The following is a 25,000-nucleotide window of genomic DNA, read 5'->3' as shown; positions in this document are numbered from 1 at the left end:
GCGGACCAGAGAGAAGAACGAACAGTGGAGAGAATTCAACTATGATGGGCAATACTCACGATACCCTCACCACCGCCCGTACGTCTGAGCACATGAAGGCCTCGAGAGTGGATCTTCTACTTCCATGACATTATATAACTATTATTCAACACATATAAGCACTTATAGACTTAAAGCTCTTAATACTGCGGAGCCCCTAGGAAGAAAAAATATGAAATGGGAGGGGAAATGATATGCCAATGCTTTTGTGTTCTTTTGCAATTGTTTTACGAGGGAACCCAAAGGTTTTGTTAGCGAACGACAAGTGTCTCGGAAAGCAAATATTTTACGAGCGAATGCAGTTTCTTGGGGGAACGCACAAGTTTTGCGAACAAACGCAAAAGCTTTAAAATATATTTTTTCCACCACCATGTCTCTATAAAATGGAGCCCCTAAAGGAACAAAACTATGAGATGAGAGGAAAAATTGTTAGTGCTTTTGCGTTCTCTTGCAAATCTTCTCGGTGGAACACAAAATTTATTTTTTATATAACATTATAAATCAATATTATTATATTTTATCAGATTTTTTCCTCCCATTACTATGTCAGGGGCTCCATATAATACATGTATCATAAAAGGGTTTATGTGTATGAAAGGTGTTTTTGTGAGTGTTCACAAATCATTTATCTTGAATCAAAAATTCTCCTTATCGGACTCATCAAAACATTCATGATTAGTTTGTGATTTTAAGAGCGACTGCTTAATTCCTTCACAGTAATTGCATTCAGCCATCATCTGACCTATTTTCTTCTCATTTTCCACATTAGTGAGGATTTGATATAAAATGCAACAACCAGAAAAATAAAAAAGGGACAGAAAAAGCCAATAAAAGTAAAATGTAAACAAAAAACCTTGCCTTTATTGCAACATCTTGTAAAGTCATAAACATGGTAATGTAATATAAATATATAAAGAGCTCAGATTTGTGTATCTACAGATGGAATAAATATTCCAAGGCAGTATTTGCTGGCAGCGGAGTGACATTCCTGTGCTGAGAGCTTAGACAGATGGGAAAAAAAAGAGGGAGAAAGTAACAAGTAGAAAGAAAGATTTATCGACCTTCCTGAGCCTCAGTGCCATTACCCAAATCTGACAGTAGAACGACTTCCTGCCACTCCTCCTGCTTTATGAAGAGCAGAGGGGTAATAAAGCTTTCAAATATCACTGCATGCTGTGAGACCAACAAGATTTAGCATGTGTGCCGTCGCCTCCAGTCAAATCAATATGAGAACGTTCACAAGTTCACTCAGTATCGTTTAATTCAGGTGTGCCACTTGACCGTTGATATTAAAGTTCAGAATTAAAATAACAGCATATATTTACATTTAAAAGGCTTGACAGCTCATCTTAAAACAACAAATATATAGACAAGACAAACACTAGTAAAATCACATTTAACATTAAATGTAACGCTGATGCCCCTTCAGTCACACTTTCCGAGTATGAAGACCTGATCCGAGCCTCCTCATCTGTGCGTTTATGGATGAAGAGTGGGCTCAGGCCGCGCACGGGACAGCTGACTCTACTTTAAACTGTTGAGGAATTTGGCCTGTTCCTCTCCACGTGGCATTAGTAGCTCCCCTCCAATTTTGGGTCCCTTTTTCTCCTGTGGAAGTGAAATACAGAGCGAGTTACGCGCTTGTATGATTGAATTGCTGAAGTACCACTGAAAAATACAACCCAATTCGAATTATTGATAAATACTGTGCACTTATAGAACATTAAATAACATTAACTAAACCTATGCGCGTGAACTCGACAATCGACTACTGTGGGCTTCGACCGAAAACAGGATGTAAATACAGGTATGTGCGCTGGCCGAATAAACTATTTTTATTAATATCTTTCACATCTACTGCAGTCAGATTCACCCGTGTTCACTCTGAAGGAATCACTCACATGACCTGTGCACTTGTAATGACACATCAAGGATGTTAAGAGGCTAAAAGCAGGTTTAAAACTTGCCCCATTGAAGTCAACAGGGTGCAAATTTTAAAAAGAGGATAACACGGTGTAGGGCAACACCGATTTTTGTTGTTGTTCTCTGTATTGACAGCACTCAAAATTTACAAAAAAATTAGCTCAATGTTAAAATTGACCGGAGTTCTCCTTTAAAGACAAGAAAAAAAGAAGTATAATAATAGTAAAGAACTGAAACTGTACCTTTAACATGCCGTCTCTCTCCCACTTGAAGAGGCCACAATGGCTAAAATAGAAAAGTGAAATTTAAGTTATTAAAATGTCAGAATCTTATATAAAATGTGACCCATGAATAGTGCGTCACGCACCTGCAGGCTCCGTGTGGCATCCGTGCCAGGCAGATCTTTCTCTGCCCACAGGGGCATTTGAAGAAGCGCTTGACGGCGTCGTGCCAGAGGTAGTCATGCTTGTCTTCCACACAGCGGTCCGCTGGTTTAAAGTGGGTGTATTTACACTGCGGGCGAGAGGGGCTCATGAACTAAACCGCATAAACGGTCCGTGATTTACAGGTGTAATCAGACCGAAACCACGTAATGGTCTAATTAGCATCTTAAAGAGGTTTGTTTGCTTGTTGTTCCTCTTGAACGACGGGGATTGTGTCACAAATGATGTTCAAGATCGGTTCGTCATTAAGACTTGCTGTGAATAAATACTAATTTGCTACTAATGATGCAGGAGTAATCGCTCTGAATGAGTCAGCAATAAATGTGTTATTATTCTACAGGGATTTTCAAGTGCACCACTTAAAATTAAAAATGCATCCAGTGCTTTTTTGACCCTAATTTCTCACCGGAAAAACAGAGTTATGTCATTTATGGCTTAGTCAGCATGTAGGACAGGTTGCTCTTTAGTTGCAAATTTGTTGACTCACGGTTTTGCAGGTGACGGCCCGACACTTCATCTCCCTGATATTCTTCATCTTCTCCTCCATCTTCTCTTTTTGCACCAGCGGCTCAAAATACTCCTGCATGGCCTGCTCCTCAATCTAGACGGATAACATTTAGTCACACATGCAAGAAAATTCCACCAGGGAATGACCTGAACAATCATTTCATATCACACATGTGGTGAAAGAAAAAAAAAGCAAATAAAGCCAGATCACGCCGAACGCTTCAAATCAACCGCAAGCTCCGCCCACCTATTGTGACATCACACATATCAAAGTATTGACTTTCTTATCAAAACACACACGTGCTGCTGTTCAGCCAAGATACACACCTCTCCCATCATCCACGAGTTTGAGGACTTGGCGTTGAGGATACGCTGAAACTCCTCTGATTGGATGTACTCCAGCTGTTCCCGCCTCTTTTTCTGAGCTGGCTCCTCCTCCTCACCAACTGAATTTTCATCCGTTACTGCAGATAGATTTGTAGAAGAATAAGTGCTTTAGAAAAAAGCAAACAAGCAAACAGTCAATCATAAAACTCATGAATGTGTGTACCTGTAGGTGTGGAGAGATTACGCTCTACACGACCTGTGATGTCATCGCTGTTGGCTCGCTTGCGTTTTACAGCATTTGGGTCATCTTTAACAATGACTGAACCTTTGGCTTGGAGTTTCCTCACTGCCGCCAACTAATAAACAAAAACAAATAAAAACAGCTGTTATAAACTGATTTAAAGCAGTTGGAAAATCATCCTGAAAGCATCAAGCGTTTTGATCAAAGGCTGCAAGGGGGATCGCTGGCGGTCCGAGGACCATTTGGGAGAATAAAAATAAATTAACTTAACAAATGTTACAGAATTGCTGCTTTGAGGATGGAAATCACAAGATGAATGTGATTTTATTCTATTGATGGCTTTTGTTTTTAATAAAAAGATGCATTAGAGCATACTCTAAATTCTTATATCAATAAATAACAATAAGAAATACAAATGTTTTTAAAATGTCATTTAAATGTTCAATTTTTAAATTAATTTAAATGAACTCTTTCCCCAAATTAACATTCTCTTGCAGTCCTTTAGCTCGTTATGGGTTTGACATTTCATTTGGTAACGTTAGGCAGTTTTGATTTATATGTTTAATGTTTAATGATCGTGTTATTTTATATGTGCCACTATATTGCTACATGTACCCGATTTTTCATTGTACTTGAGTTTTTACAAATATCTTTTCAGTTTTATTAATATATTATTATTAGTTATTACTCATTATTATTATTAATAGTTATTAAACTATTAAAAATTATAATGGTTTATTATGCTAACTTAATTTTAATTATTATTATAATTATTTCTCATTGTTATTAAAAATGAAGTTAATAAATAAATAAATATAAATCTCACATTCCTTGCAATAATAAAATAAAAATTGTATTTATATCAAATTCAACTGAAAATGTTTCTCTTCAGGTTTTGGCTTTAACAAAAGATAGAAAAAAAGATACACAACATTCTAGAATTAAAAAAATCCTTTAATAAATTATATGAGTATGTCATTGAGTATTTGTGATATGATATGAGTATTTGTAAAAACAAATGAGTACCTTTGTGGCTGAGAGGCTCTTTGATGAAGGTGGAGACAGATCAAGAAGGATGTCCTCTCCTTCTGAAAAACCACGGCCCAGCGATGGAACAGCAGGACCTGAGAGACGGGACGCAGGGCCAGACGACCCTTTCGGGACCTCCGAGGCTGCTTTTGGGGAGAGCAGGGGACCCCTGCTTACACTGGGCCGTGAGGGGGCGACAGGACCCCCGCTGTTCTGAACCAGCACCCTGGGTAGAGGGAAAAAATATTTATAGCACATCTACTGTAAGGACAACCAATCCAGAAACTCAATATGGAAACCCTAAATGTATCAGCTTTCAAATGTAATGCAAAACAAACACAATAAGTAGTTAAAGGAACTAACTAAAAATATAAAAAAAAACACCTCTCACCTCTTTTGAATCTCTTCTGCCCTCTTCTTTCGAGCAAGCATTCTCTGCTGGTGTTGTTCTTTCTGCTGTTTGAGAAGGTCAGATGCAGATATAGACTGAACTGAAGATCCTGTCACAGCTGGAAAAAAAAAGGCAAATAAAAAAATAAGGCAAGTAAGAAATGAAATTTGCAAGCTATCCCAGTGACAAATGTGCTGGCTTTTGGTTCAACAGACATCTGCTGGCCCATAACAGAACTGAAGCATCAGAGAACATTCATAATTATTATTAATAGTGCAACTAGTAGCTCTCAAAATGCTTAAAATGCATGAAAACCAACAGTGTTTGAGGTTGAATCTGGCATGGTGGCCCTCGAGGTGCTTGGTTTAAAAACGCACAAGCGTAAATGAGATTTGAGAGTTGTTTTAGTCTGTTCCTCACACGTTACAGATTAAGAATGACATGAGAGTGAGTAAATGCTCATAGAAGTTTAATTTTGGATGAGCTATCCCTTTAAATTACCTGTACTTTTGGCCTGTCCTAAATGCCTCTTTATATTTAGTGCTCCAGGCGTCGGCATAGACATCAAGCCTTTAAAATCATCTGAACAGCCCAACACCTCGCCCGAATTCAGAGCTACAGGAACGAACACTTGATTAGAAATCATGAATAAGCACAACAAATGGCAGCCATTTAAAAAAAAAAAAAAAAAAAAAAAAGTGTACTAAACAGAAAGTTTACCAAGTTTCTTAGTTGGGATGGATGCTAAAATAGACTGCATAGTGGGTTGTTTCTTTGGCTGTGGGGCAGAGCTGTCAAAATAAAAGATTCATACGATAATTTTAGGGTTTGTGTGGATTTAGAAAGGTCATAAAAAAAGGCAGTGAACTCACGTCGAGGGCGCACAGGCAAGTGACGACATGCCCCCGTAGTGGAAGTTAGATTGGCACAGGCGCTCCTTCAAACTGCCCCGCCCCTTTCCTTTACCGGGGGCGGGGCTTGTGAAGCTGGACTGAAGCTCCGACCTCTTTGAGCTCATTTTCTTGTACTGGGCTTTAACATGGTACTGGCAGTACTGGCATTCATACTGTTAAAGCAAACAGGAGTAATGAAATGGCTGATCGTGAAATATTTCAGAAAGGAAGATGTTTGAACATGGAGACTTACCAAGTTGACTAGCTGAGTGCAAGAGTCCCCGTTCTTCTTTTTAGCTTTGCAGGTGCCGAAATCCATGGCTTCTCCCATTATAAGGACCTTCTGTGGGTGGTCCACTGTCAGGCTGAGCTGGAGAGAGACACGTACCAACATGACTCATTCAAATCAACATTGTTCATAATCTGTTTTACTTCTAGAATCAGACATAATTTGGAAATAAATACACATTACTTCCATAATGTGACATTTTTGAGTGAAACAATATTTAGCAGGTAATAATGAGGGATGGGATTTGATTTTATGCATCAGGATTTGATTGAATGGAAACATGTGAAGTTATTATTGATATTGTTTTGGTTCCAGTTGTTAAAGGGGCAATATGTAGAATTCAGAAACCCTTGTTATTAGTGACACCGGTGGCTGTTAAGTGAACTGCAGCCTGCAACTTATTGCTTGTGCGTTCACTGGTGCACATGTACAAAAAACTGGACGTGATTCAAGGCCCTGATATACTCAGAGCAACATTCTTTCATTCTTCATTTAGAAGTAAAAAGTAGCTGGAAAAATCTTTGCAGCGATATACTGTTAACGAAAATTCAGACACCTTCCACGCTGCTGAGAGCGACATTCAGATGAATATGTAAATATGTATGGCGCGCTTTCCTCTCAATAACAAAATAAACAACAAAAAATGAGAGCGGTGAAAAAACAGCAGTTAAGAAAGCATCTGGTCATAACGATGTGGATATGTTCGCACCAGCTCTGCAATTCACTGGCATCATGTCGACAGATGAGGTAATTAAAATGACACTGTTATGATAGTTTGATTATAATGTATATTTTGAGACTATAGAATGCATAGATCTGAGACTATAGTTTGAATTAATCCATTTTCTTTGCATGGCATTCACATTACAGTTCAGAATGGCTCTTTCGGCATTATCCTGAACATTGTATAAGCATTCATTTCATGTGTCATAGAACGGAAGAGAGGCTCTTAGAAGCGCACAACTGCGTAAACGTCACATCCTTTTGATTTTCTCGGCTAAAACGTCCCAAGTCCGTCACATAAAATCAGTCTTGGGGAAGGTCTTGCTTTCACACATTGGCAAAAAAAAAAAAAAAAGTGATTAAAACATAAAAATTCGTACATACAGCCCCTTTAAAGATAGAAAAGAGTATTTTTATATACAGTGAGGAAAATAAGTATTTGAACACCCTGCTATTTTGCAAGTTCTCCCACTTGGAAATCATGGAGGGGTCTGAAATTGTCATCGTAGGTGCATGTCCACTGTGAGAGACATAATCTATAAAAAAAAATCCAGAAATCACAATATATGATTTTTTAACTATTTATTTGTATGATTGTATGATACAGCTGCAAATAAGTATTTGAACACCTGTCTATCAGCTAGAATTCTGACCCTCAAAGACCTGTTAGTCTGCCTTTAAAATGTCCACCTCCACTCCATTTATTATCCTAAATTAGATGCACCTGTTTGAGGTCGTTAGCTGCATAAAGACACCTGTCCACCCCATGCAATCAGTAAGAATCCAACTACTAACATGGCCAAGACCAAAGAGCTGTCCAAAGACACTAGAGACAAAATTGTACACCTCCACAAGGCTGGAAAGGGCTACGGGGAAATTGCCAAGCAGCTTGGTGAAAAAAGGTCCACTGTTGGAGCAATCATTAGAAAATGGAAGAAGCTAAACATGACTGTCAATCTCCCTCGGACTGGGGCTCCATGCAAGATCTCACCTCGTGGGGTCTCAATGATCCTAAGAAAGGTGAGAAATCAGCCCAGAACTACACGGGAGGAGCTGGTTAATGACCTGAAAAGAGCTGGGACCACCGTTTCCAAGGTTACTGTTGGTAATACACTATGACATCATGGTTTGAAATCATGCATGGCACGGAAGGTTCCCCTGCTTAAACCAGCATATGTCAAGGCCCGTCTTAAGTTTGCCAATGACCATTTGGATGATCCAGAGGAGTCATGGGAGAAAGTCATGTGGTCAGATGAGACCAAAATAGAACTTTTTGGTCATAATTCCACTAAACGTGTTTGGAGGAAGAAGAATGATGAGTACCATCCCAAGAACACCATCCCTACTGTGAAGCATGGGGGTGGTAGCATCATGCTTTGGGGGTGTTTTTCTGCACATGGGACAGGGCGACAGCACTGTATTAAGGAGAGGATGACCGGGGCCATGTATTGCGAGATTTTGGGGAACAACCTCCTTCCCTCAGTTAGAGCATTGAAGATGGGTCGAGGCTAGGTCTTCCAACATGACAATGACCCGAAGCACACAGCCAGGATAACCAAGGAGTGGCTCTGTAAGAAGCATATCAAGGTTCTGGCGTGGCCTAGCCAGTCTCCAGACCTAAACCCAATAGAGAATCTTTGGAGGGAGCTCAAACTCTGTGTTTCTCAGCGACAGCCCAGAAACCTGACTGATCTAGAGAAGATCTGTGTGGAGGAGTGGGCCAAAATCCCTCCTGCAGTGTGTGCAAACCTGGTGAAAAACTACAGGAAACGTTTGACCTCTGTAATTGCAAACAAAGGCTACTGTACCAAATATTAACATTGATTTTCTCAGGTGTTCAAATACTTATTTGCAGCTGTATCATACAAATAAATAGTTAAAAAAAATCATACATTGTGATTTCTGGATTTTTTTTTTTAGATTATGTCTCTCACAGTGGACATGCACCTACGATGACAATTTCAGACCCCTCCATGATTTCTAAGTGGGAGAACTTGCAAAATAGCAGGGTGTTCAAATACTTATTTTCCTCACTGTGTATATATATATATATATATATATATATATATTGAGGTTCAATATCACAAACTTTATGTTCACAAACCTCATTGGAACCCTCTTTGTTCTTCATTGGGTTTGGATTGAGGATGCCAATCACTGTCCCAGTGTCAGTCTTCCACAGATCCGTGTGAACAGACCCAAACAGAAAGAGAGACACAATCACTTCCAGATTATGAAGGTCATTCAGCTTCCAGATGCTGAAGGTTTTCCCCTACAAAATACACAAGGGTATAAATCAAACATACAAGATGTAATCCATTTACAGTTCAGATCTCAGAAACACCGGGCTCTTACATTGTTTTTGCTCTGTGGGGTAATCTTATTTATCACCACTGCGAAAGTGACCCAGTCACTGTCCTCTAAATTGTCCCTGGCCAGTCGATCAGGCAACTGGGAGAGCTTGATCAGTTTGCGGGTGGACATTTTTTGCTCAATGTCTATGGAAGACAGACGTGGTTTCCTACGGAGAAAAAAAACCCCAAACATTGTGCTTTTAATAGTAAGAAAGAGAAAATCTGAAATACATATTTATGCAAAATTAAGGTCAAGTTCAGATGGTATCAGGTTATTTATGGATCTTATCCTCATTAAATTAACAACTTAATTTTTTATTACATTTCTATGTAATAAAACCAATTAAAGCAACATTAAAGAGGCCATATTATTTCCTTTTTAAAGTCTTGATTTTGTTTTTAGGGTCTACTAGAATAGGTTTTCATGCTTGAATGTTCAAAAAGCATTATTTTACATTATTGCAGCACCTCTCTTTCTAGTCTGTCAGTAACACTGTTTAGTTCCTCTCTCTATGAAGCCCCTCCTTTAGAAAAGCACATTGTGCTCTGATTGGTCGTCTGGACCAGTGTGATGTGATTGGTCAACTGCTTTGAGCGCATTTTGGAACACGAGTTTCAACCTTTTTTTTGCATAGTGGATGTAGTGAACTAAGGAACATAGTGATGTGTTCGTTCCCAGATTAAAACTCAAGATTACAATGGAGGCGTTTCAGGGAGTCCAGAAACTCTGCGCTCTGATATAGAGAAGAACTCCCTTAGGAGGGATTTTGTAACTTTACAGATATTTGTATCTGCAAAATTACACAATAAAGAAGAAAAAAACATAATAGTACCTCTTTTATCATTTCAACAAGCCAAAGTTATTGTTCACTGACCTGAGTCTGAGACCTGAGAATTTCTCCACGGCAACCTCTTGATTGACAGATGGACGTGGCGTTGCCTGACGCACAGTGGGAGGAGTCTTGAGAGGGGGTGGTGACTTCAACGTACTGTCTCTCATTGGCTGAGATTGGCAGTTATTCATACTCTGGCCAATAGGAGTCTGCCTTTCCGAGGACGCTAATTTACAATCAAAAAAATTTTTTTAAAGCATATATGATAATTCATATATTTCAAGCATTTCCATAATCCTTTTTGTAAGCAAAAAGAACCAAGAAACACTGGACTTGCACCTGCTTTGGGTGGATGGGCCGACCTCTGCTTGTTCTTCTGTTTTGCTGCGACACCTGACGGAGGAGAGGCTCTGCTGTCCCGTCGTGTCGGTGGGGTCTTATTCAAACCCCCCTGAGGTGGTGTTAAGGGTTTGGTGCTCGCCTGTCTCTGGATGGACGGTTTATTCTCAGGCTGTGTGGTTTTCTGTGAGGCCTCCAGCTGCTGCTGTAGCTTTTGCATCTTCTGCTGCATTAAATTCAGTTCGGCTGGAAGACAAATACAGTCATGATCATCACATGTATAACCTGTGCATATATAGAGCTGGTAAGTCCCGCCCCTTCCGCGAACCCCACTGGACCTCTAGGTTGAAAAATCGTCAATGCAAGTGAATGGGAGAAAATAATTATTTTCTGGTCCCGTTTGAATTTTGCCATGAATGTGAACATATGTTGTCTGTGAATTTTTAATATAATTTTTCGTGTGAAGAATGCTACAATTTAGCGGGTAGAAGTTTGATACGGTTAGACTTTGTGTGTGAGCACTTTGTGGACTACAACTCTTCGCTGCTTTCGACGCGTTTGAAACGTCACCACCACTCGCACACGGACACTAGCTCACGGATCCCGCTAAACATGGCTGTGTCTTTGGTGCACTTCACCGCCGTCTTTCAGGGAGAGGACAAAATCGCTGAGGTTGGCGAAAACCACGGGTAAGTCAACTTTATGGGGTGACGTCACATAGGCGACATGTAGTCTTTCTCGTTATGTCTTTTCCACAACTGCTAGCCGAAGAATCATACCATATACTGTCAAACTCGTAACATGAAAAATTATATAAAAAATTCACAGACAACATATGTTCACATTCAAGGCACAATTCAAACGGGACCAGAAAATAATTATTTTCTCACATTCACTTGCATTGACGATTTTTCAACCTAGAGGTCCAGTGGGGGTTTTACGGATGGGCGGGACTTACCAGCTCTATAAACATGCCTAGAATAACTAGAGCATTACCCTCCAGATCTTCCTTTGACTTATTCAAGCCACTGCCCCCTTCAACAGAGCTGGATTTCCCAGGTGCCACGTCTTCTTCCCCTTCCTCCTCCTCCTCCGGCTCAATATATTGATGACCGTCATCATCCTCATCGAAGAGGTCGTCCAGATTGTCCGTGTCCTCTCCAGCAGCAGGAGTCTCCAGATTCTGGCTCTCGCTCTCCGCAAATAAAGACAGCAGCATGTCCAGATTCTCCTCCTCTGATGTCAGACACAAGCAACAATTACATTGTACAGTATTGCTCATACAATTAACATAGCAGTTACAAAATTACTAAATATAACATAACATTGTTATATAAATGCATGTACATTCAGTTAATACTAAAATTATTTCATATAACATTTTATAAGGATCATATACATACTATATAGAACAGGTTATTACACATTGATTAGATACAACAGATTAAAACTAATATAATATGACTGTCATGTGTAATACTCTTTAAAATACTATATAAACACATGCACTACATATAAAAATATATGATCGAATAAAGGAAATGAATATACTGTGGCCAAAACAGCATTTCAAAAGAGCAACAACAGCATACAAACGTTTATATTACATTATAACATACTAATGATACCATAATAATACACATCATAAAGTATTTAGTAAAAATCAGCCCAAGAGATTTCGGGAACTGCAGGAACATATCTCATCTCATTTAGGTATGGTTTATTTAACAAAGAAATAAACTGGCCACATATTTGTACTAATATGATGTCGGACCTACCTGTCATTTTGATTTTTATCGCTTTTCCTTGCTTTGTGTTTAAATGAAAGTGATTTAACAACTCAGAGGATCAGAAGCAGCAGCTGTTGTTTCAATGTTGGCGCGAAAAATGTTTAATATTCAGGACCCCGGAAATACGTCACTGAGAGAACGTCGTGCCTGTCCATAACATAATAATAATACTAATAAAAAAGAAGAATTAAATTGTTTTACAAAAGCATCACAATTTTACAAAAACGTCACAATAATTGTTTTTGTAAAAAAAAAAAAAAAAGCAAACTTTTTCTCTTCTTTCTTCTTGTGTGTAATATGGACCATTATTCACGTGTCTGAAATAAAGAATAATAATAATAATAATCAATCTAAATGTTTACTGTAGCGTCACGTGGTTATATTTATATGTCCATAACATAATAATATAACAAATTAAACTGTTTTACTAAAGCATCACATGTTTAAAAAAAACAATAATACTGTTAAAATATTTACTGTAGCGCCACGTAGTGATAGTTACATTTCCAGGTCTAGCTCAAAAAAATCTTTTTAAGCACGCTTAGTTTTCCGAGAATATTGGCTGGTATTGAGCTCTGTTCTTGGTAAAGGATTAATTAAGTTTAGATTTCGAATTTGCTTTGATAGACTGAAAATATAAATGTAAAATCAAATTATAAATACTCCAATAAGTTATATAATGTGTACTACATGAAACAGTTAATTGTTCATTTATAATTTACATAACAATATTAAATGGATTCCTTTATTCATAACAGTCATGTGAATTATAAATGTATATAAATATACAGGCATTCAGTGTCAAGTTGTACACCTCAAGTTGTGCTATTGAACAATAAATTATGTTAAACAAATGTAAGATAAATTAATTTGAATTACACTCTGAGTAAATATGCAAGGAAGACTGATAGGAAAGAATAATAAATAATTAAGAGACATAAAACCACACACAAATGCAAAATCTAAACTGTTAAATTTATTAGATAAAAATGAATAGTTATTCACGTACACAGCATTGCAAATGCATCTTCCAGTACAAACTGTAATGTATTCGAACAATTTACAATCAAAGCAGGCCTTTTAGACAATTGGATACACAATATATATGAACGTATATGAACACGTAGCTACAGTACATCAAAAACAAACTTTTTATATGTCAGCTTTATGATAAGATCTGATTACAATACCAAGAACAATTCCTAATAAGGAGTCTTTCTATGACACTTACTGTATGGCCTATTAATATAACTTTATTATTTAGTTTTGTGGTTTTCTTTTGTTGTTACAGGGTGTACTGGGAAGAAAAAATGCACAGTACTAGCTGTCAGAACTTTTAGTTAAATTTGGTCAAATCCTGTTTAATCATCTATTTAATCTTGAATTGAACACTGAATAATACGGTTAATACTGTAGTACTGTTAGTTTATTAGGAATGTTCAGGCATCTGTGGTAAAACTCTAAGGCTCTGGTCAAGTATTAGTTGATTTCCTCACACAGGGTTTGACTGCTGTCGGCCTGTAGTGTGTTCCAGAGGAGAATCTCACTGCTTCAGCACAGGCAACTCTCTGGGTTTAAAGAAGGCCTGGGACATTCCCATAGCATAGATATACACCTTGGAGTCCACAATGATTTTCTCTTTTTGCAGTAACACTATTAAAAAAGAAAGAAAAAAAAAAAGGAACAACATAAGGTTTAGTACGTCAAAGCAAAATCTAACAAATTGAGTGAAAAGCATACAAAATGAATACTGAATAAATAGGTCATTTACACTGGAGGTTGAAAGTTTGGAAGATTTATATATATATATATATATATATATATATATATATATATATATATATAAATATATATAAATATATATATATATATATATATATTTATATATATATATATATATATATATATATATATATATATATATATATATATATATATATATACAGTGCTATGCATAAGTTTAGACACCCATACTAAAGTTGACTAAAAAGAGGAATAAAAAAATCATCTTTTGGAAATTGAACTTAATGCCTTAATTAAAAAAATTAGGAAAAATCCAACCTTTAAGGACACCAATTTTCTTTGTGAATTAATAATGTATCGTAAATAAATAAATGTTCTTCCTTAAAATACAGGGTGCATAAGTTTGGACACCCCTATGTTAAATTCCCATAGAGGCAGGCAGATTTTTATTTTTAAAGGCCAGTTACTTCATGGATCCAGGATACTATGCATCCTGATAAAGTTCTCTTGGCCTTTGGAATTAAAATAGCCCCACATCATCACATAGCCTTCACCATACCTAGAGATTGGCATGGAGTACTTTCCATAAGATCATCTCTCAATGCAAATCAGCAAATAGCTATTAGGCTAACTGAAATAAAACCATGCCAATCTCTAGGTATGGTGAAGGCTGTGTGATGATGCACCCTGTATTTTAAGGAAGAACATTTATTTATTTACGATACATTATTCAATCACAAAGAAAATTGGTGTCCTTAAAGGTTGGATTTTTCCTAATTTTTTTAATTAAGGCATTAAGTTCAATTTTCAAAAGATGATTTTTTATTCCTCTTTTTAGGCAACTTTAGCATGGGTGTCTAAACTTATGCATAGCACTGTATATATATACACTACTGTTCAAATGTTTGGGGTCAGCAAGATTTTTAAATGTTTTTAAAAGAAGTATCTTCTGCTCACCAAGACTGCATTTATTTGATAAAAAACAGTAATATTGTGAAATATTATGTCAATTTAAAATGTTTTCTATTTTAATATATTTTAAAATGTAATTTATTCCTGTGATCAAAGCTGAATTTTCAGCATCATTACTCCAGTCTTCAGTGTCACATGATCCTTCAGAAATCACTCTAATATGATGATTTGATGCTCAAGAAACATTCATTATTATTATCAATGTTGAAAACATGTACAAATTTTCAAAATTATTCAAACAAAAAAAAATGAATAGAAAGTTCAAAAGAACAGCATTTATTTAAAATAGAATATTTTCTAACATTCTAAATGTCTTTACTGTAACTCATACTTGACGAAAAAAAGTATTGATTTATTTTATTTCTTTCCCCAAAAAATCAAATTAAAATTCTTACTGACCCCAAACTTTTGAACGGTGGTGTTAATGTTACAAAAGCTTTAGATTTCAGATAAATGCTGTTCTTTTGAACTTTCTATTCATCAAAGAATTTTGAAAGAAATTTGTACACAACTGTTTTCAACATTGATAATAATAATGAATGTTTCTTGAGCATGAAATCATCATATTAGAGTGATTTCTGAAGGATCTGGAGTAATGATGCTGAAAATTCAGCTTTGATCACAGGAATAAATTACACTTCACTGTATATTCACATAGAAAACAGCTGTTTTAAACTGGAATAATATTTCACAATATTACTGTTTTTGTTTGTTTTTTTAATCAAATAAATGCAGTCTTGTTGAGCAGAAGATACTTCTTTTAAAAACATTAAAAATCTTACTGACCCCAAACTTTTGAACGCTAGTGTATATATATAATTCTCTTATGCTTACCAAGGCTGAATTTATTTGATAAAAAATACTGTAAAATTATTGCATTTTAAATAACTGTTTTCTGTTTGAATATATTTTAAACTGTAATTTATTCCTGTGATGGTAAAGCTGAGTTTTCAGCATCGCTACTTTTCAGTGTCACATGATCCTTCAGAAATCATTCTATTGTGCTGATTTACTGCTCAAGAAACATTTATTGTTATTTTCAATGTTGAAAACCATTTTTACTGCTTAATATTTTTGTGGACACCGTGATAAAAAAAAATCAGGATTCTTTGATGAATAGAGAGTTTAAAAGAACAGCATTTATTTGAAATATAAATCTTTTGTCACATCATAAATGTCTTTACTGGCACTTGAACCAATTTAATGCATCCTTGTTGAATATAATATATTTTTTTTACCCTAACCTTTTAAATAGTAGTGCATCACAGTTTACACAAACAATTAAGCAGCACAACTGTTTTCAACACTGATATTAAAGGAGACATATCATGCTTTTAAATTGTTCCTTTTTACATATAAATCATACATTTGTAGTCTATATAAAGCGGAACTGCAATGCTTGGGTCTGAATTCCTCATTATTATAGCTCCACAGGACCCTTTTCTACCCCTTTTCTGATGTGCGTCTGAGAGCAACTCGTTTTGGTGCGGTCTCTTTAAATGCAATTGAGTCACTTCATACCCCGCCCCCTCTCCAGGATGCAGAGGTGACACTCGGTTCAACTCCACCCCGTTCGGCCATTTTTGTAGTTTGATAGCAGAGATACGATTATCTAGCAGCACAGAAACTTTTTATTCACACGTTATTAACAAAATGTCAACAACGGAAGACTTGTCCAGCCAGCCTTACATGTTCGAGCCAGAGTCGGAGCCGGAGCGAGATGAAAATGAAGACGACGAACCTGCAGAACAACGTCTTCATATGGATGTATCGCAATGGTGTGTACTGTATTTACACATGAAACTTTGGTCTTCCGACCTTTTACCACCGTGTCGATTTATTTTGATTAATATGTGCGAGGGAGAGAGAGCAAGACAGCGTCTAGTTTGGAGACGGTGAAGTCTTGTTTACACTTTCGCCTGGCTCCGAAGAGAGAGAGAGTGCATAAGATCCAGGTCTCTCTCTCTCTCTGCTAGTTCTTTCAGTTAAACATGCGCCCTGTCCACAGTCTATGGCCCTGTCACAAGCGCGGCAGTTCATCTACATTAGACGGTGTAATGAAGCGTGTGGGTTACTACATCCAACAACCGAACATTTTAACTTACCCTCTCGTAACTTCTGCATCTTTTAGCTTGGACTACAAAATTGCAGCGATAAATAAAAATGGCGGATTGCTCGAAGTGTTGGGCTGGAAGTCAATGTCCTTATTTGGCAGTTCCGCTGCAAATACTTTGACGTAATAGTTCACAAAACGTCATAGATAACAGAAAAATCGGAACAGGTTGAAAAATAAGGCCAAAACTGAATATAAAGATATCAACGAAGCACCTGAAGAGAATAATTTCAACTTTTCTGTACTTCTAAACACTCCAAATATACAACAAAATGCATTTAAGGGCTAAAAAAGTGGATTTAGCATGATATGTCCCCTTTAATAGCAATAATAGTAATAAAAGCAAATCAGCATATTATAATGATTTCTGAAGGATCATGTGACACTGAAGAGTAATGATGCTGAGAATTTGGCCTTACAATCACAGGAATAAATTATATTAAAAAATATATTTAAATAGAAAACTGTTACTTTAAATCAGGGTTCACCAATCTCGGTCCTGCAGAGTTTAGCTCCAACCAGCTCCAACTCACCTGTTTGAAAGTTTCTAGTATGCCTAGTGAGACCTTGATTAGCTGGTTCAGGTGTGTTTAATTGGGGTTGGAGCTAAACTCTGCAGGACAGCGGCCCTCCAGGACCGAGATTGGTGAACCCTGCTTTAAATTGTATTAATATTTGGTACTATACGGACCACATGTGATGACCTACCCCAACCCCGCCCCTAAACCTACCCGTCACTGGGGTTACGACCAACCAAGAGCGGTTGTGGTCACGTGTGGTCATATGTGGTCCGGATAACCGTATAGTACCTAATATTTCACAATATTATTGTTTTTACTGTAATTTTTGATGATTCTTCCTCAGCATAAGAGACTTGAGCTTGAGCTTTTATTTAGCAATACAGTTATTCATAACCAATGGACATAATTATAAACTAAAAAAATGATGCATTTCTCATCAGCAAGAAATCCACTCACCGTCGATTTTTTGCTGGAATTCATCCAAAGGTAGAAGAACAACCTCCACAAATTCTGAGACACAAAATACATTTTCAGAAAAATAAAAAATAAATAAAACATTATCAATAATGGTGACTTGTTTTTTACAGGAAAACAAATACATACCTCCATCACCTAGACATGCACAATGGAGAAAAAAAAAAGAATAAATAGCTCTGCATTCATTTCAAACACACTATGTTTCAATGACAGGACATGATCCTTCACTCACCCAGCTGCTGAGTGGGGTTTATATTATCACTGTCATCTCCGTTAATATGTACCATCACGATCTGTGTGGTGCAGTTAGACAAGCCCGGGTCTAAACATGTGACTGAAAGACAGAAAATGGGATGAGATATTAAAATTAGGGCTGTCAAACGATTAATCGTGATAAATCGCATCCAAAATAAAAGTTTGTGTTTACATAATATATGTGTGTGTATGGAGTATAATTATTTTCTATATACAAATACACACACATGCATAAATATTTAAGAAAAATGTGTTATTTATATATAAATATTTATATATAATATAAATGATATATAATATAAATATATATACACAGTATATACATGCAAATATTTCTTTAATATATATGCATGTGTGTGTATTTATATATAGAAAATAATTATACACCGTACACACACATATATTATGTAAAAACAAACTTTTATTTTGGATGTGATTAATCGCGATTAATCGTTTGACAGCCCTAATTAAAATACGTATAAGCATATTGTCAAGTATACACACACATGACAGCAGTTGTACCTGGGGTGATGCCCACGACCTCCCCTTTGTAACCCGTTTCCTCCTTTAGTTCTCTCAAAGCAGCCGCTTCAGCAGTCTCATTGTCATCAATCAGACCTGAAATGTTCATACAGAGCGAATAATCAATGGTTATTTTATTTTATATAAACTATTATAGGCTGTACAAACCTAAAGCAGACCGGCATCATCAGACCTGCAGGAAACTCCAGTACGTTGCATCCCAAGGGTGGACGAAACTGCTTCACCATGACGACACAGTCTTTATGTAGGGTCCGCTTCAGGAGGGCTATGATTCCCACACCTTACAATATTTATAGAGCATTAAAGCATGAATAAAAAGTTCCAAATGAAAGTGTGTGAGAGTGTCTGGAAGCACACACACCATCAGCTTCAGTGTTGGCTACTCGGGTTGTTCTCTTCACGGTTTCCCATGTTCTGAGGGGACAAAGATCCACAAAAGATATTCCAGTTAAGTGTCTAGAAAGATAGCATCTGTTTGTCTGTCTGTCTGTCTATATGTATGCATGTATGCATGTGTGTATCTGTCTGTCTGTACATTGATGTCTCTTTCTGTCTATCAATCCATTCGTCTGTCGGTCTATCTATCTAGAAATTATTCCGAAAATATATATTTGGCAGTTTGACGGAATTAAACCAGATTATTCCAATTATTTATCTATCCAACTACCTAGCTATCTAACTAGAAATAACCAGTGAGAGTATCATCATCATGTCCACTCCACTCACAGTCCAGAGGTCACACATCATTCACACACAGTCACAGATCAATACCTGGTGCTTCCAGAGGGATCCACATATGTGGTCTTCTCAAGCTTCACCCAGTTCCCACTTGCTATAACCTAAGAGCACATACTTTACTGTTAAAGAGCACTTGGTAACAACATGTAGGTGTTTACATGAAGGCAAAATGTAGCATGTTTATTTTACTGTTCATTTAAGACAGACTCTTACCTCCTCTTTGGTTACATGAGGTTCAGTAGTGGCTTTCTTTGGAGAGCTCATCTTGTGTCTGTTGTGTTAATTCTGCACGTGCAAAAGAAATTAAGTTACAGGACGCATGATGTTGTCATGATGATGACCATAGTCTATTTCAACTAGTTAATACGCAAAAAGGTAACGAGAGATCTGTCTAAGTCGTTTGAATTAGCGGGGTACTTACCAGATAAATCCGAGAGAATGTCAAATAGACCACAGTGATCTGGCACTAGAAAGTATGGTGATGTATAGTTAGTTTTCTTTCATGTAGTCACGTGTTCAATGAACATCTGCCCACTTGTGTGCAGCTAAAACAGTTCCTCCTCTTGTACATTGCATCATGTTCTCGTTGTATACATTATGTTGTCAACCTGGCCGCTTAAATTCAAAAATAAAAAATATGATTGAACATAAAACGTCCTTAAAGTATTAAAAATACAGAATTGTTACAAAACAAAGCACAGTTATAAACCGGAACTGACTGTAGTAACCGGTTCTATAGTTATACCGGAATGTTTTTGAGGTTGCGCAGATTACCAGTGTAGTTTCAGGCAGCATGAAGAAGGAGCAGGTTGTAAACTGTCAGTTTTCTGTTTGGTATCCTTTATTCAAGAAACACACCATTAAGAGGTAAGAGAGTTATTTGCACAGTGGGGTAAATAATATATAATGATCGGGGCTCACGCGGAAACTCAGAAAGAGTCCAAACATCGAGCGTTGTAGGAAAAAGTACCATAGCAAATTATGGGAATGATGCAGCCATGGGCATTTATCATGCTACCATGTTTGTTTACGATCATTTGGATAGGCTACTTAGTACTGCCATGTTTAGTTTTTTTGATAAGTACCATTGTATTCGAATATGAATATATATATATATAAAAAAAATTGCATTACTGTACTGTACTCTCTCTCTCTCTCTCTCTCTCTCTCTCTCTCTCTCTCTCTCTCTCTCTCTCTCTCTCTCTCTCTCTATATAGCCTGTGTGTGTGTGTGTGTGTGTGTGTGTGTGTGTGTGTGTGTGTGTGTGTGTGTGTGTGTAAATTAAGTGCTATAACAACAAAGCTTAAAATAATGATGGACCTTGGAGTTTATATGCTAATGTTTTTTATTTAAAAAAAAAAAAATGTATGTGCTGTTGTTATTAAGTATTTAGTGCTGGTTATTTTCTCTTTTCCAGCTTGATACTACCTATTCCTCAAAATGTAATCGATTACTTATTAGATGACGGGACACTTGTGGTTTCTGGCAGGTGAGAATTGGTATTGAACAAACAATTGAAACAGTTTCTGTTCTTGCCGGGTTATAGGATGTATTATTGTCCCTCTTTACAGTGAGAACAACAATTTGCAAACACAGGCGAACAACAGTGACTCAGATGAGGAGGACATTCAGGTATGTGTGTGGCTGTGTGAAATACAAGCACATTTAGATATCTCTTATACAACCAGTTTCCTGATCTCGTGCTTTTGTTTTCCAGTGGACTGACGATGAAACTACAACAACAGTTACGGTGCGTCTCATTCCTCTCAGCCAGTCAAAGCTGAGCTGATCTGATATAGTTGTGCAGGTATTAAATTGTGTGTATCTTCCACAGGCCCCAGAATTCCCAGAGTTCAATGTAAAGGTGCAGGAGGCAATAAATGTTCTAGGTGGATGCGTCTTCCCAAAACTGAACTGGAGCGCCCCTCGAGTGAGTAGATTTTACTCCCAATTGTATTTCATACATATGAACGTATAATACTCACAGTACACTTCATCTTTCTTCTCAGGACGCTAACTGGATTGCCCTCAACAGTTCCTTGCAATGTCAGAGTCTAAGCGACATCTTCCTCCTCTTCAAAAGTTCAGATTTCATCACGCATGACCTCACACAGCCGTAAGTCTCTCACACAGGTGCAGAAAGGCTGATATTCCCGGTTCCCATCAAGCTCTGTGTGATTTGATTTTTCTTCGGTAACATTTTATTTTACAGTGTCCTTGTTACATATGATATGTTACATGTACTTACCATAGTGATAACAGTAAATTATGCATAATTACATGCAACTAACCCTCAACCAAAACCTAATCCTACCCTAACCCTATAGTAAGTACATGTAGTTGCTTAATATTACTCAGTACTTAGATATATAATTACACTGTAACAATGACACCTTAAAATAAAGTGTAACCTTTTCTTCTTAAGAAATTCAAGAAAGCTGGTTGGTTGAAGTAATAATTTTGTACCTCCTTTGGCAGATTTCTTCATTGTAGTGATGATTCTCCAGACCCAACCATAAACTATGAGGTACAGAAAACACAATAAAGCAGTCAAGCATACTTTTTTCAATATGCACCATTCAGATATTTTTGTTCCATAGCACACCATTATATTATATTATATTATATTATTATTATTCAAAAGTTTGGGGCCAAACATTTTTTTTTTTATATAGTAATCAATACCTCAGCAAGGACATGTGAACATTATTAATAACAATAATTGTATTGTACAAGTTATTGTACAATGTTATTGTTAATAATGTTATTATTATTATTTTTAACAGCAAATCAGCATATCAGAATGATTTCTGAAGGATCATGTGACATTGAAGACTGGAGTAATGATGCTGAAAATTCAGCTATAAATCACTCAAATAAATTATATTTCATATTTATATTATATTATATTTATATTAAAATAGAAGTAATATTAAATGTTTAGTAATATTTCACAATATTTCTGTTTTTACTGTGTTTTTCAAATAAATGCATATGAGACAAAAACATAAATCTTACCAACCCCAAACTTTTGAACATTACATTATATTGCATTATATTAGATTCGATTTTATTATACCGCAGTGAAACCCGATGGATAACCCTTAAATATCTCTTCATTAAATAAATACTATTAAATGATAAATAGTTTCTCTGTGGGAATCATTTTGTGCAGTTGGTGTTGAGAAAATGGAGCGAGCTCATTCCAGGAGGAGAATTCCGTTGCTTTGTGAAAGAGAATAAACTAATTGGTATGAACATCCTGCATTTATTAAACTAATATGTGAATATTCTGTTTTGAATGTAATGATTTTAATTGAATGCATTGTAAAATGTAGCATGTGATCATCTTATGTTTCTTTAGCGATCTGTCAGAGAGATTACACACAACATTACCATCACATCGCCAAACAAGAGGCCAGCATCTCCTCATCTATACTGGAATTCTTCCGAGACCACATCCAATACCAGTTCCCAGATGAGGACTGTAAGTGTATCAGTGTGGAGGAGAAAATATTTGTCGTATTTTTTTAAAAGTTACATATGTTCATAAACAATATTCTCTTTTTTTCCAGTTGTCCTGGATGTTTACAGAGACAGCTCAGTAAGGTTTTTATGAATGCAAATTTTACATTCAAATGTGTAAGTTACTGTATAGCAATGTATGGTTGTCCTCTGAAGTTTAGTGTTCATCAGCATTTATCAAAATTCTAGTAGACCCTAAAAACAAAATCAAGACTTTGCATAAGGGGATAATATGGCCTCTTTAATGATTCGACTTGTGTATTTACAAGACTGCACAAACCTTAAATAAGCGCCTTAATATAAAAAAGTTTGTTTTTCCAAAGGGACGTGTGTGGTTGATTGACTTCAACCCATTTGGTGATGTCACAGACTCTTTGCTTTTCACATGGGAGGAGCTAACATCTGGCAAAAATCTCTCAGCCAATCAGACGCAAGAGGACACAACACAGCAGGTATTTTATACTTGACAATGGTACCCATTATACATCAAACCCTGTTCAAATATATTTCACTGGCAGTATTTTAAAAGACAAGTGTGCTGTGTTTTATTAAAGGGATAGTTCACTTTGAAATTAAATTTTGGTATGTTTTAGCTTACCTGAAGGGCATCCAAGATGTAGGTGTCTTTTTTTCCGCCGTAGTTTCAATTTTGATATTTTTAGGTCAAACCGTTCTTGTCTGTCAGTCATTTAATGCAGGTCTGTGGTCACTGTCTCAAAGAGCATAAACAGAGTCCAAATTAAAACAATTCCCCATCGTCCAAATTAAACAATTCCCCATCGTCCAAATTAAACAATTCCCCATCGTAAGTACACATTGATGGCCTAAGACACGAAACGAGCGGTTTGTGTGAGAAAACGAACAGTATTTATATCGTTTTTACCTCTTGTACACAACCACATCCAAGTGATCTGAGGGCGCGAGCGCATCCTGGTGTGTGACGTGTGCACAGACTGGTGCATAGATATATATACACTAGATGTCGCCTTGGGTACGGCAGTTCATTGGAACGAATGTCTTTAATGCGAAATCTAGTGTATATGCACCAGTCTGCGCACACGTCACACAGCAGGAAGCGCCCGCGCCCTCAGATCACTTGGACGTGGGTGTGTTATAAGAGGTAAAAACGATATAAATACTGTTCGTTTTCTCACACAAACCGCTCGTTTCGTGTCTTAGGCCATCAATGTGTACTTACGATGGGGAATTGTTTAATTTGGACGATGGGGAATTGTTTTAATTTGGACTCTGTGCATGCTCTTTGAGACAGTGACCACAGACCTGCATTAAATGACTGACAGACAAGAACGGTTTGACCTAAAAATATCAAAATTAAAACTACTGCGGAAAAAAAGACACCTACATCTTGGATGCCCTTCAGGTAAGCTAAAACATACCAAAATTTAATTTCAAAGTGAACTATCCCTTTAATGGCATGCATACCGTATTTTATTAGGACGGACCTGCATTTCGATGCACCACCAGTGAGGTCACGGTGCAGCCCAGCCCATGTCTGTCCTACAGAATCCCACGAGACTTCCTGGACCTGACCACAGGGGAAGATGCCTATAAACTCATTGATTTTCTTAAGCTGGTGAGTTATAACACACACCGGCTTCATTTATGCATGAGAATATCAGCCGTATTCAGTAGCCGAAGTGACTCACTTTAAAGTGCCTCTATTATGCTTTTTTTTAATATTTCCTTTCATGCAGTGTGTAATATATGCTGTTTGTGAATGTAAAAGATCTGCAACGTTTCAAAGATCAAAGAGTATGATTAATGGAGTTATTGTCTCCCAAAAGGAAGAACCCATTCTGAACTGCCTGAAACGAGTCGTCAGTAATGTAACGTAGGTTTGAACAAATTTGCATAATGCCTGACCGCGAACAACATTTCCATAATTTGTATCATTGCTGTAAGCGGCATTCCAGTCACAACAGACCGGGCCATCTGACCAATCAGAGCAGAGCAGGCTCTCAGAAAGGAGTT

General features: G+C 36.9%; 4 protein-coding genes across 6 annotated transcripts in view; 2 read left to right on the top strand and 2 right to left on the bottom strand.

The window, feature by feature from the left end:
- Nucleotides 1-1,486, top strand: part of ucmaa (upper zone of growth plate and cartilage matrix associated a) — a 4,396-nt gene extending 2,910 nt beyond the window's left edge. The window contains exons 5-6 of one of the 2 annotated variants that reach the window (XR_013820777.1): nt 1-411; nt 590-1,486. The exon at nt 1-411 is cut by the window's left edge and continues 10 nt beyond it. Coding sequence is in view for 1 of the 2 variants with exons in the window: in XM_079868178.1 (XP_079724304.1) it covers nt 1-88 (88 nt within the window). In the remaining variant the exon portion in view is untranslated. The other variant, XM_079868178.1, reaches the window with a different exon arrangement.
- Nucleotides 1,487-1,563: 77 nt separating this feature from the next.
- Nucleotides 1,564-12,188, bottom strand: mcm10 (minichromosome maintenance 10 replication initiation factor; the record flags this gene model as incomplete). Its single annotated transcript, XM_079868177.1, has 18 exons — nt 12,110-12,188; nt 11,328-11,567; nt 10,332-10,577; nt 10,035-10,218; nt 9,161-9,326; nt 8,910-9,077; nt 6,047-6,163; nt 5,773-5,966; nt 5,621-5,691; nt 5,402-5,515; nt 4,901-5,018; nt 4,507-4,735; nt 3,463-3,595; nt 3,240-3,376; nt 2,893-3,006; nt 2,330-2,475; nt 2,205-2,247; nt 1,564-1,647 (listed from the first exon to the last, which is right to left on the bottom strand). The coding sequence occupies exons 1-18, from the start codon at nt 12,114-12,116 to the stop codon at nt 1,564-1,566; spliced, it is 2,511 nt and encodes an 836-aa protein (XP_079724303.1). The 5' UTR covers nt 12,117-12,188.
- A 666-nt stretch (nt 12,189-12,854) lies between these two features.
- On the bottom strand, nt 12,855-20,024 carry nudt5 (nudix (nucleoside diphosphate linked moiety X)-type motif 5). Of its 2 annotated transcripts, none has more exons than XM_079868126.1 (9): nt 19,905-20,024; nt 19,697-19,768; nt 19,517-19,584; nt 19,107-19,159; nt 18,918-19,025; nt 18,725-18,820; nt 18,176-18,281; nt 17,927-17,980; nt 12,855-13,774 (listed from the first exon to the last, which is right to left on the bottom strand). In XM_079868126.1, the coding sequence occupies exons 2-8, from the start codon at nt 19,745-19,747 to the stop codon at nt 17,947-17,949; spliced, it is 516 nt and encodes a 171-aa protein (XP_079724252.1). In that variant the 5' UTR covers nt 19,748-19,768; nt 19,905-20,024; the 3' UTR covers nt 12,855-13,774; nt 17,927-17,946. The 2 variants fall into 2 exon arrangements, with proteins under 2 accessions (XP_079724252.1, XP_079724253.1); XM_079868127.1 differs by having other exon boundaries at nt 13,083-13,774; nt 18,180-18,281.
- A 197-nt stretch (nt 20,025-20,221) lies between these two features.
- Nucleotides 20,222-25,000, top strand: part of cdc123 (cell division cycle 123 homolog) — a gene marked incomplete at its 3' end in the record, with an annotated part of 98,166 nt that continues 93,387 nt past the window's right edge. Inside the window, exons 1-12 of the mRNA XM_079869657.1 lie at nt 20,222-20,350; nt 20,901-20,972; nt 21,055-21,115; nt 21,201-21,233; nt 21,318-21,413; nt 21,493-21,599; nt 21,962-22,010; nt 22,659-22,734; nt 22,848-22,970; nt 23,059-23,087; nt 23,332-23,460; nt 24,465-24,602. Of these exons, the coding sequence (XP_079725783.1) occupies nt 20,277-20,350; nt 20,901-20,972; nt 21,055-21,115; nt 21,201-21,233; nt 21,318-21,413; nt 21,493-21,599; nt 21,962-22,010; nt 22,659-22,734; nt 22,848-22,970; nt 23,059-23,087; nt 23,332-23,460; nt 24,465-24,602 (987 nt within the window). The 5' untranslated portion in view covers nt 20,222-20,276. The remainder of the gene's footprint in view (nt 20,351-20,900; nt 20,973-21,054; nt 21,116-21,200; nt 21,234-21,317; nt 21,414-21,492; nt 21,600-21,961; nt 22,011-22,658; nt 22,735-22,847; nt 22,971-23,058; nt 23,088-23,331; nt 23,461-24,464; nt 24,603-25,000) is intronic.

The sequence above is a fragment of the Squalius cephalus genome, assembly GCF_949319135.1.
Source record: "Squalius cephalus genome assembly, chromosome: 4".
NCBI classification, from domain to species: domain Eukaryota; kingdom Metazoa; phylum Chordata; class Actinopteri; order Cypriniformes; family Leuciscidae; genus Squalius; species Squalius cephalus.
The sequence above is the reverse complement of the archived record's forward strand: the minus strand, read 5'-3'. Positions and strand labels throughout refer to the sequence as shown.

Excerpts from the sequence above, each read along its gene's own strand:
- nudt5 (XM_079868127.1), bottom strand. The coding sequence starts at position 19,747 with ATGAGCTCTCCAAAGAAAGCCACTACTGAACCTCATGTAACCAAAGAG. Across the intron at positions 17,981-18,179 it reads AAACCCCACTCAGCAGCTGG|AATTTGTGGAGGTTGTTCTT; the intron begins GTGAGTGAAGGA and ends TTTGTGTCTCAG. Across the intron at positions 13,775-17,926 it reads ATTCCAGCAAAAAATCGACG|TGTTACTGCAAAAAGAGAAA; the intron begins GTGAGTGGATTT and ends CTTTTTTAATAG.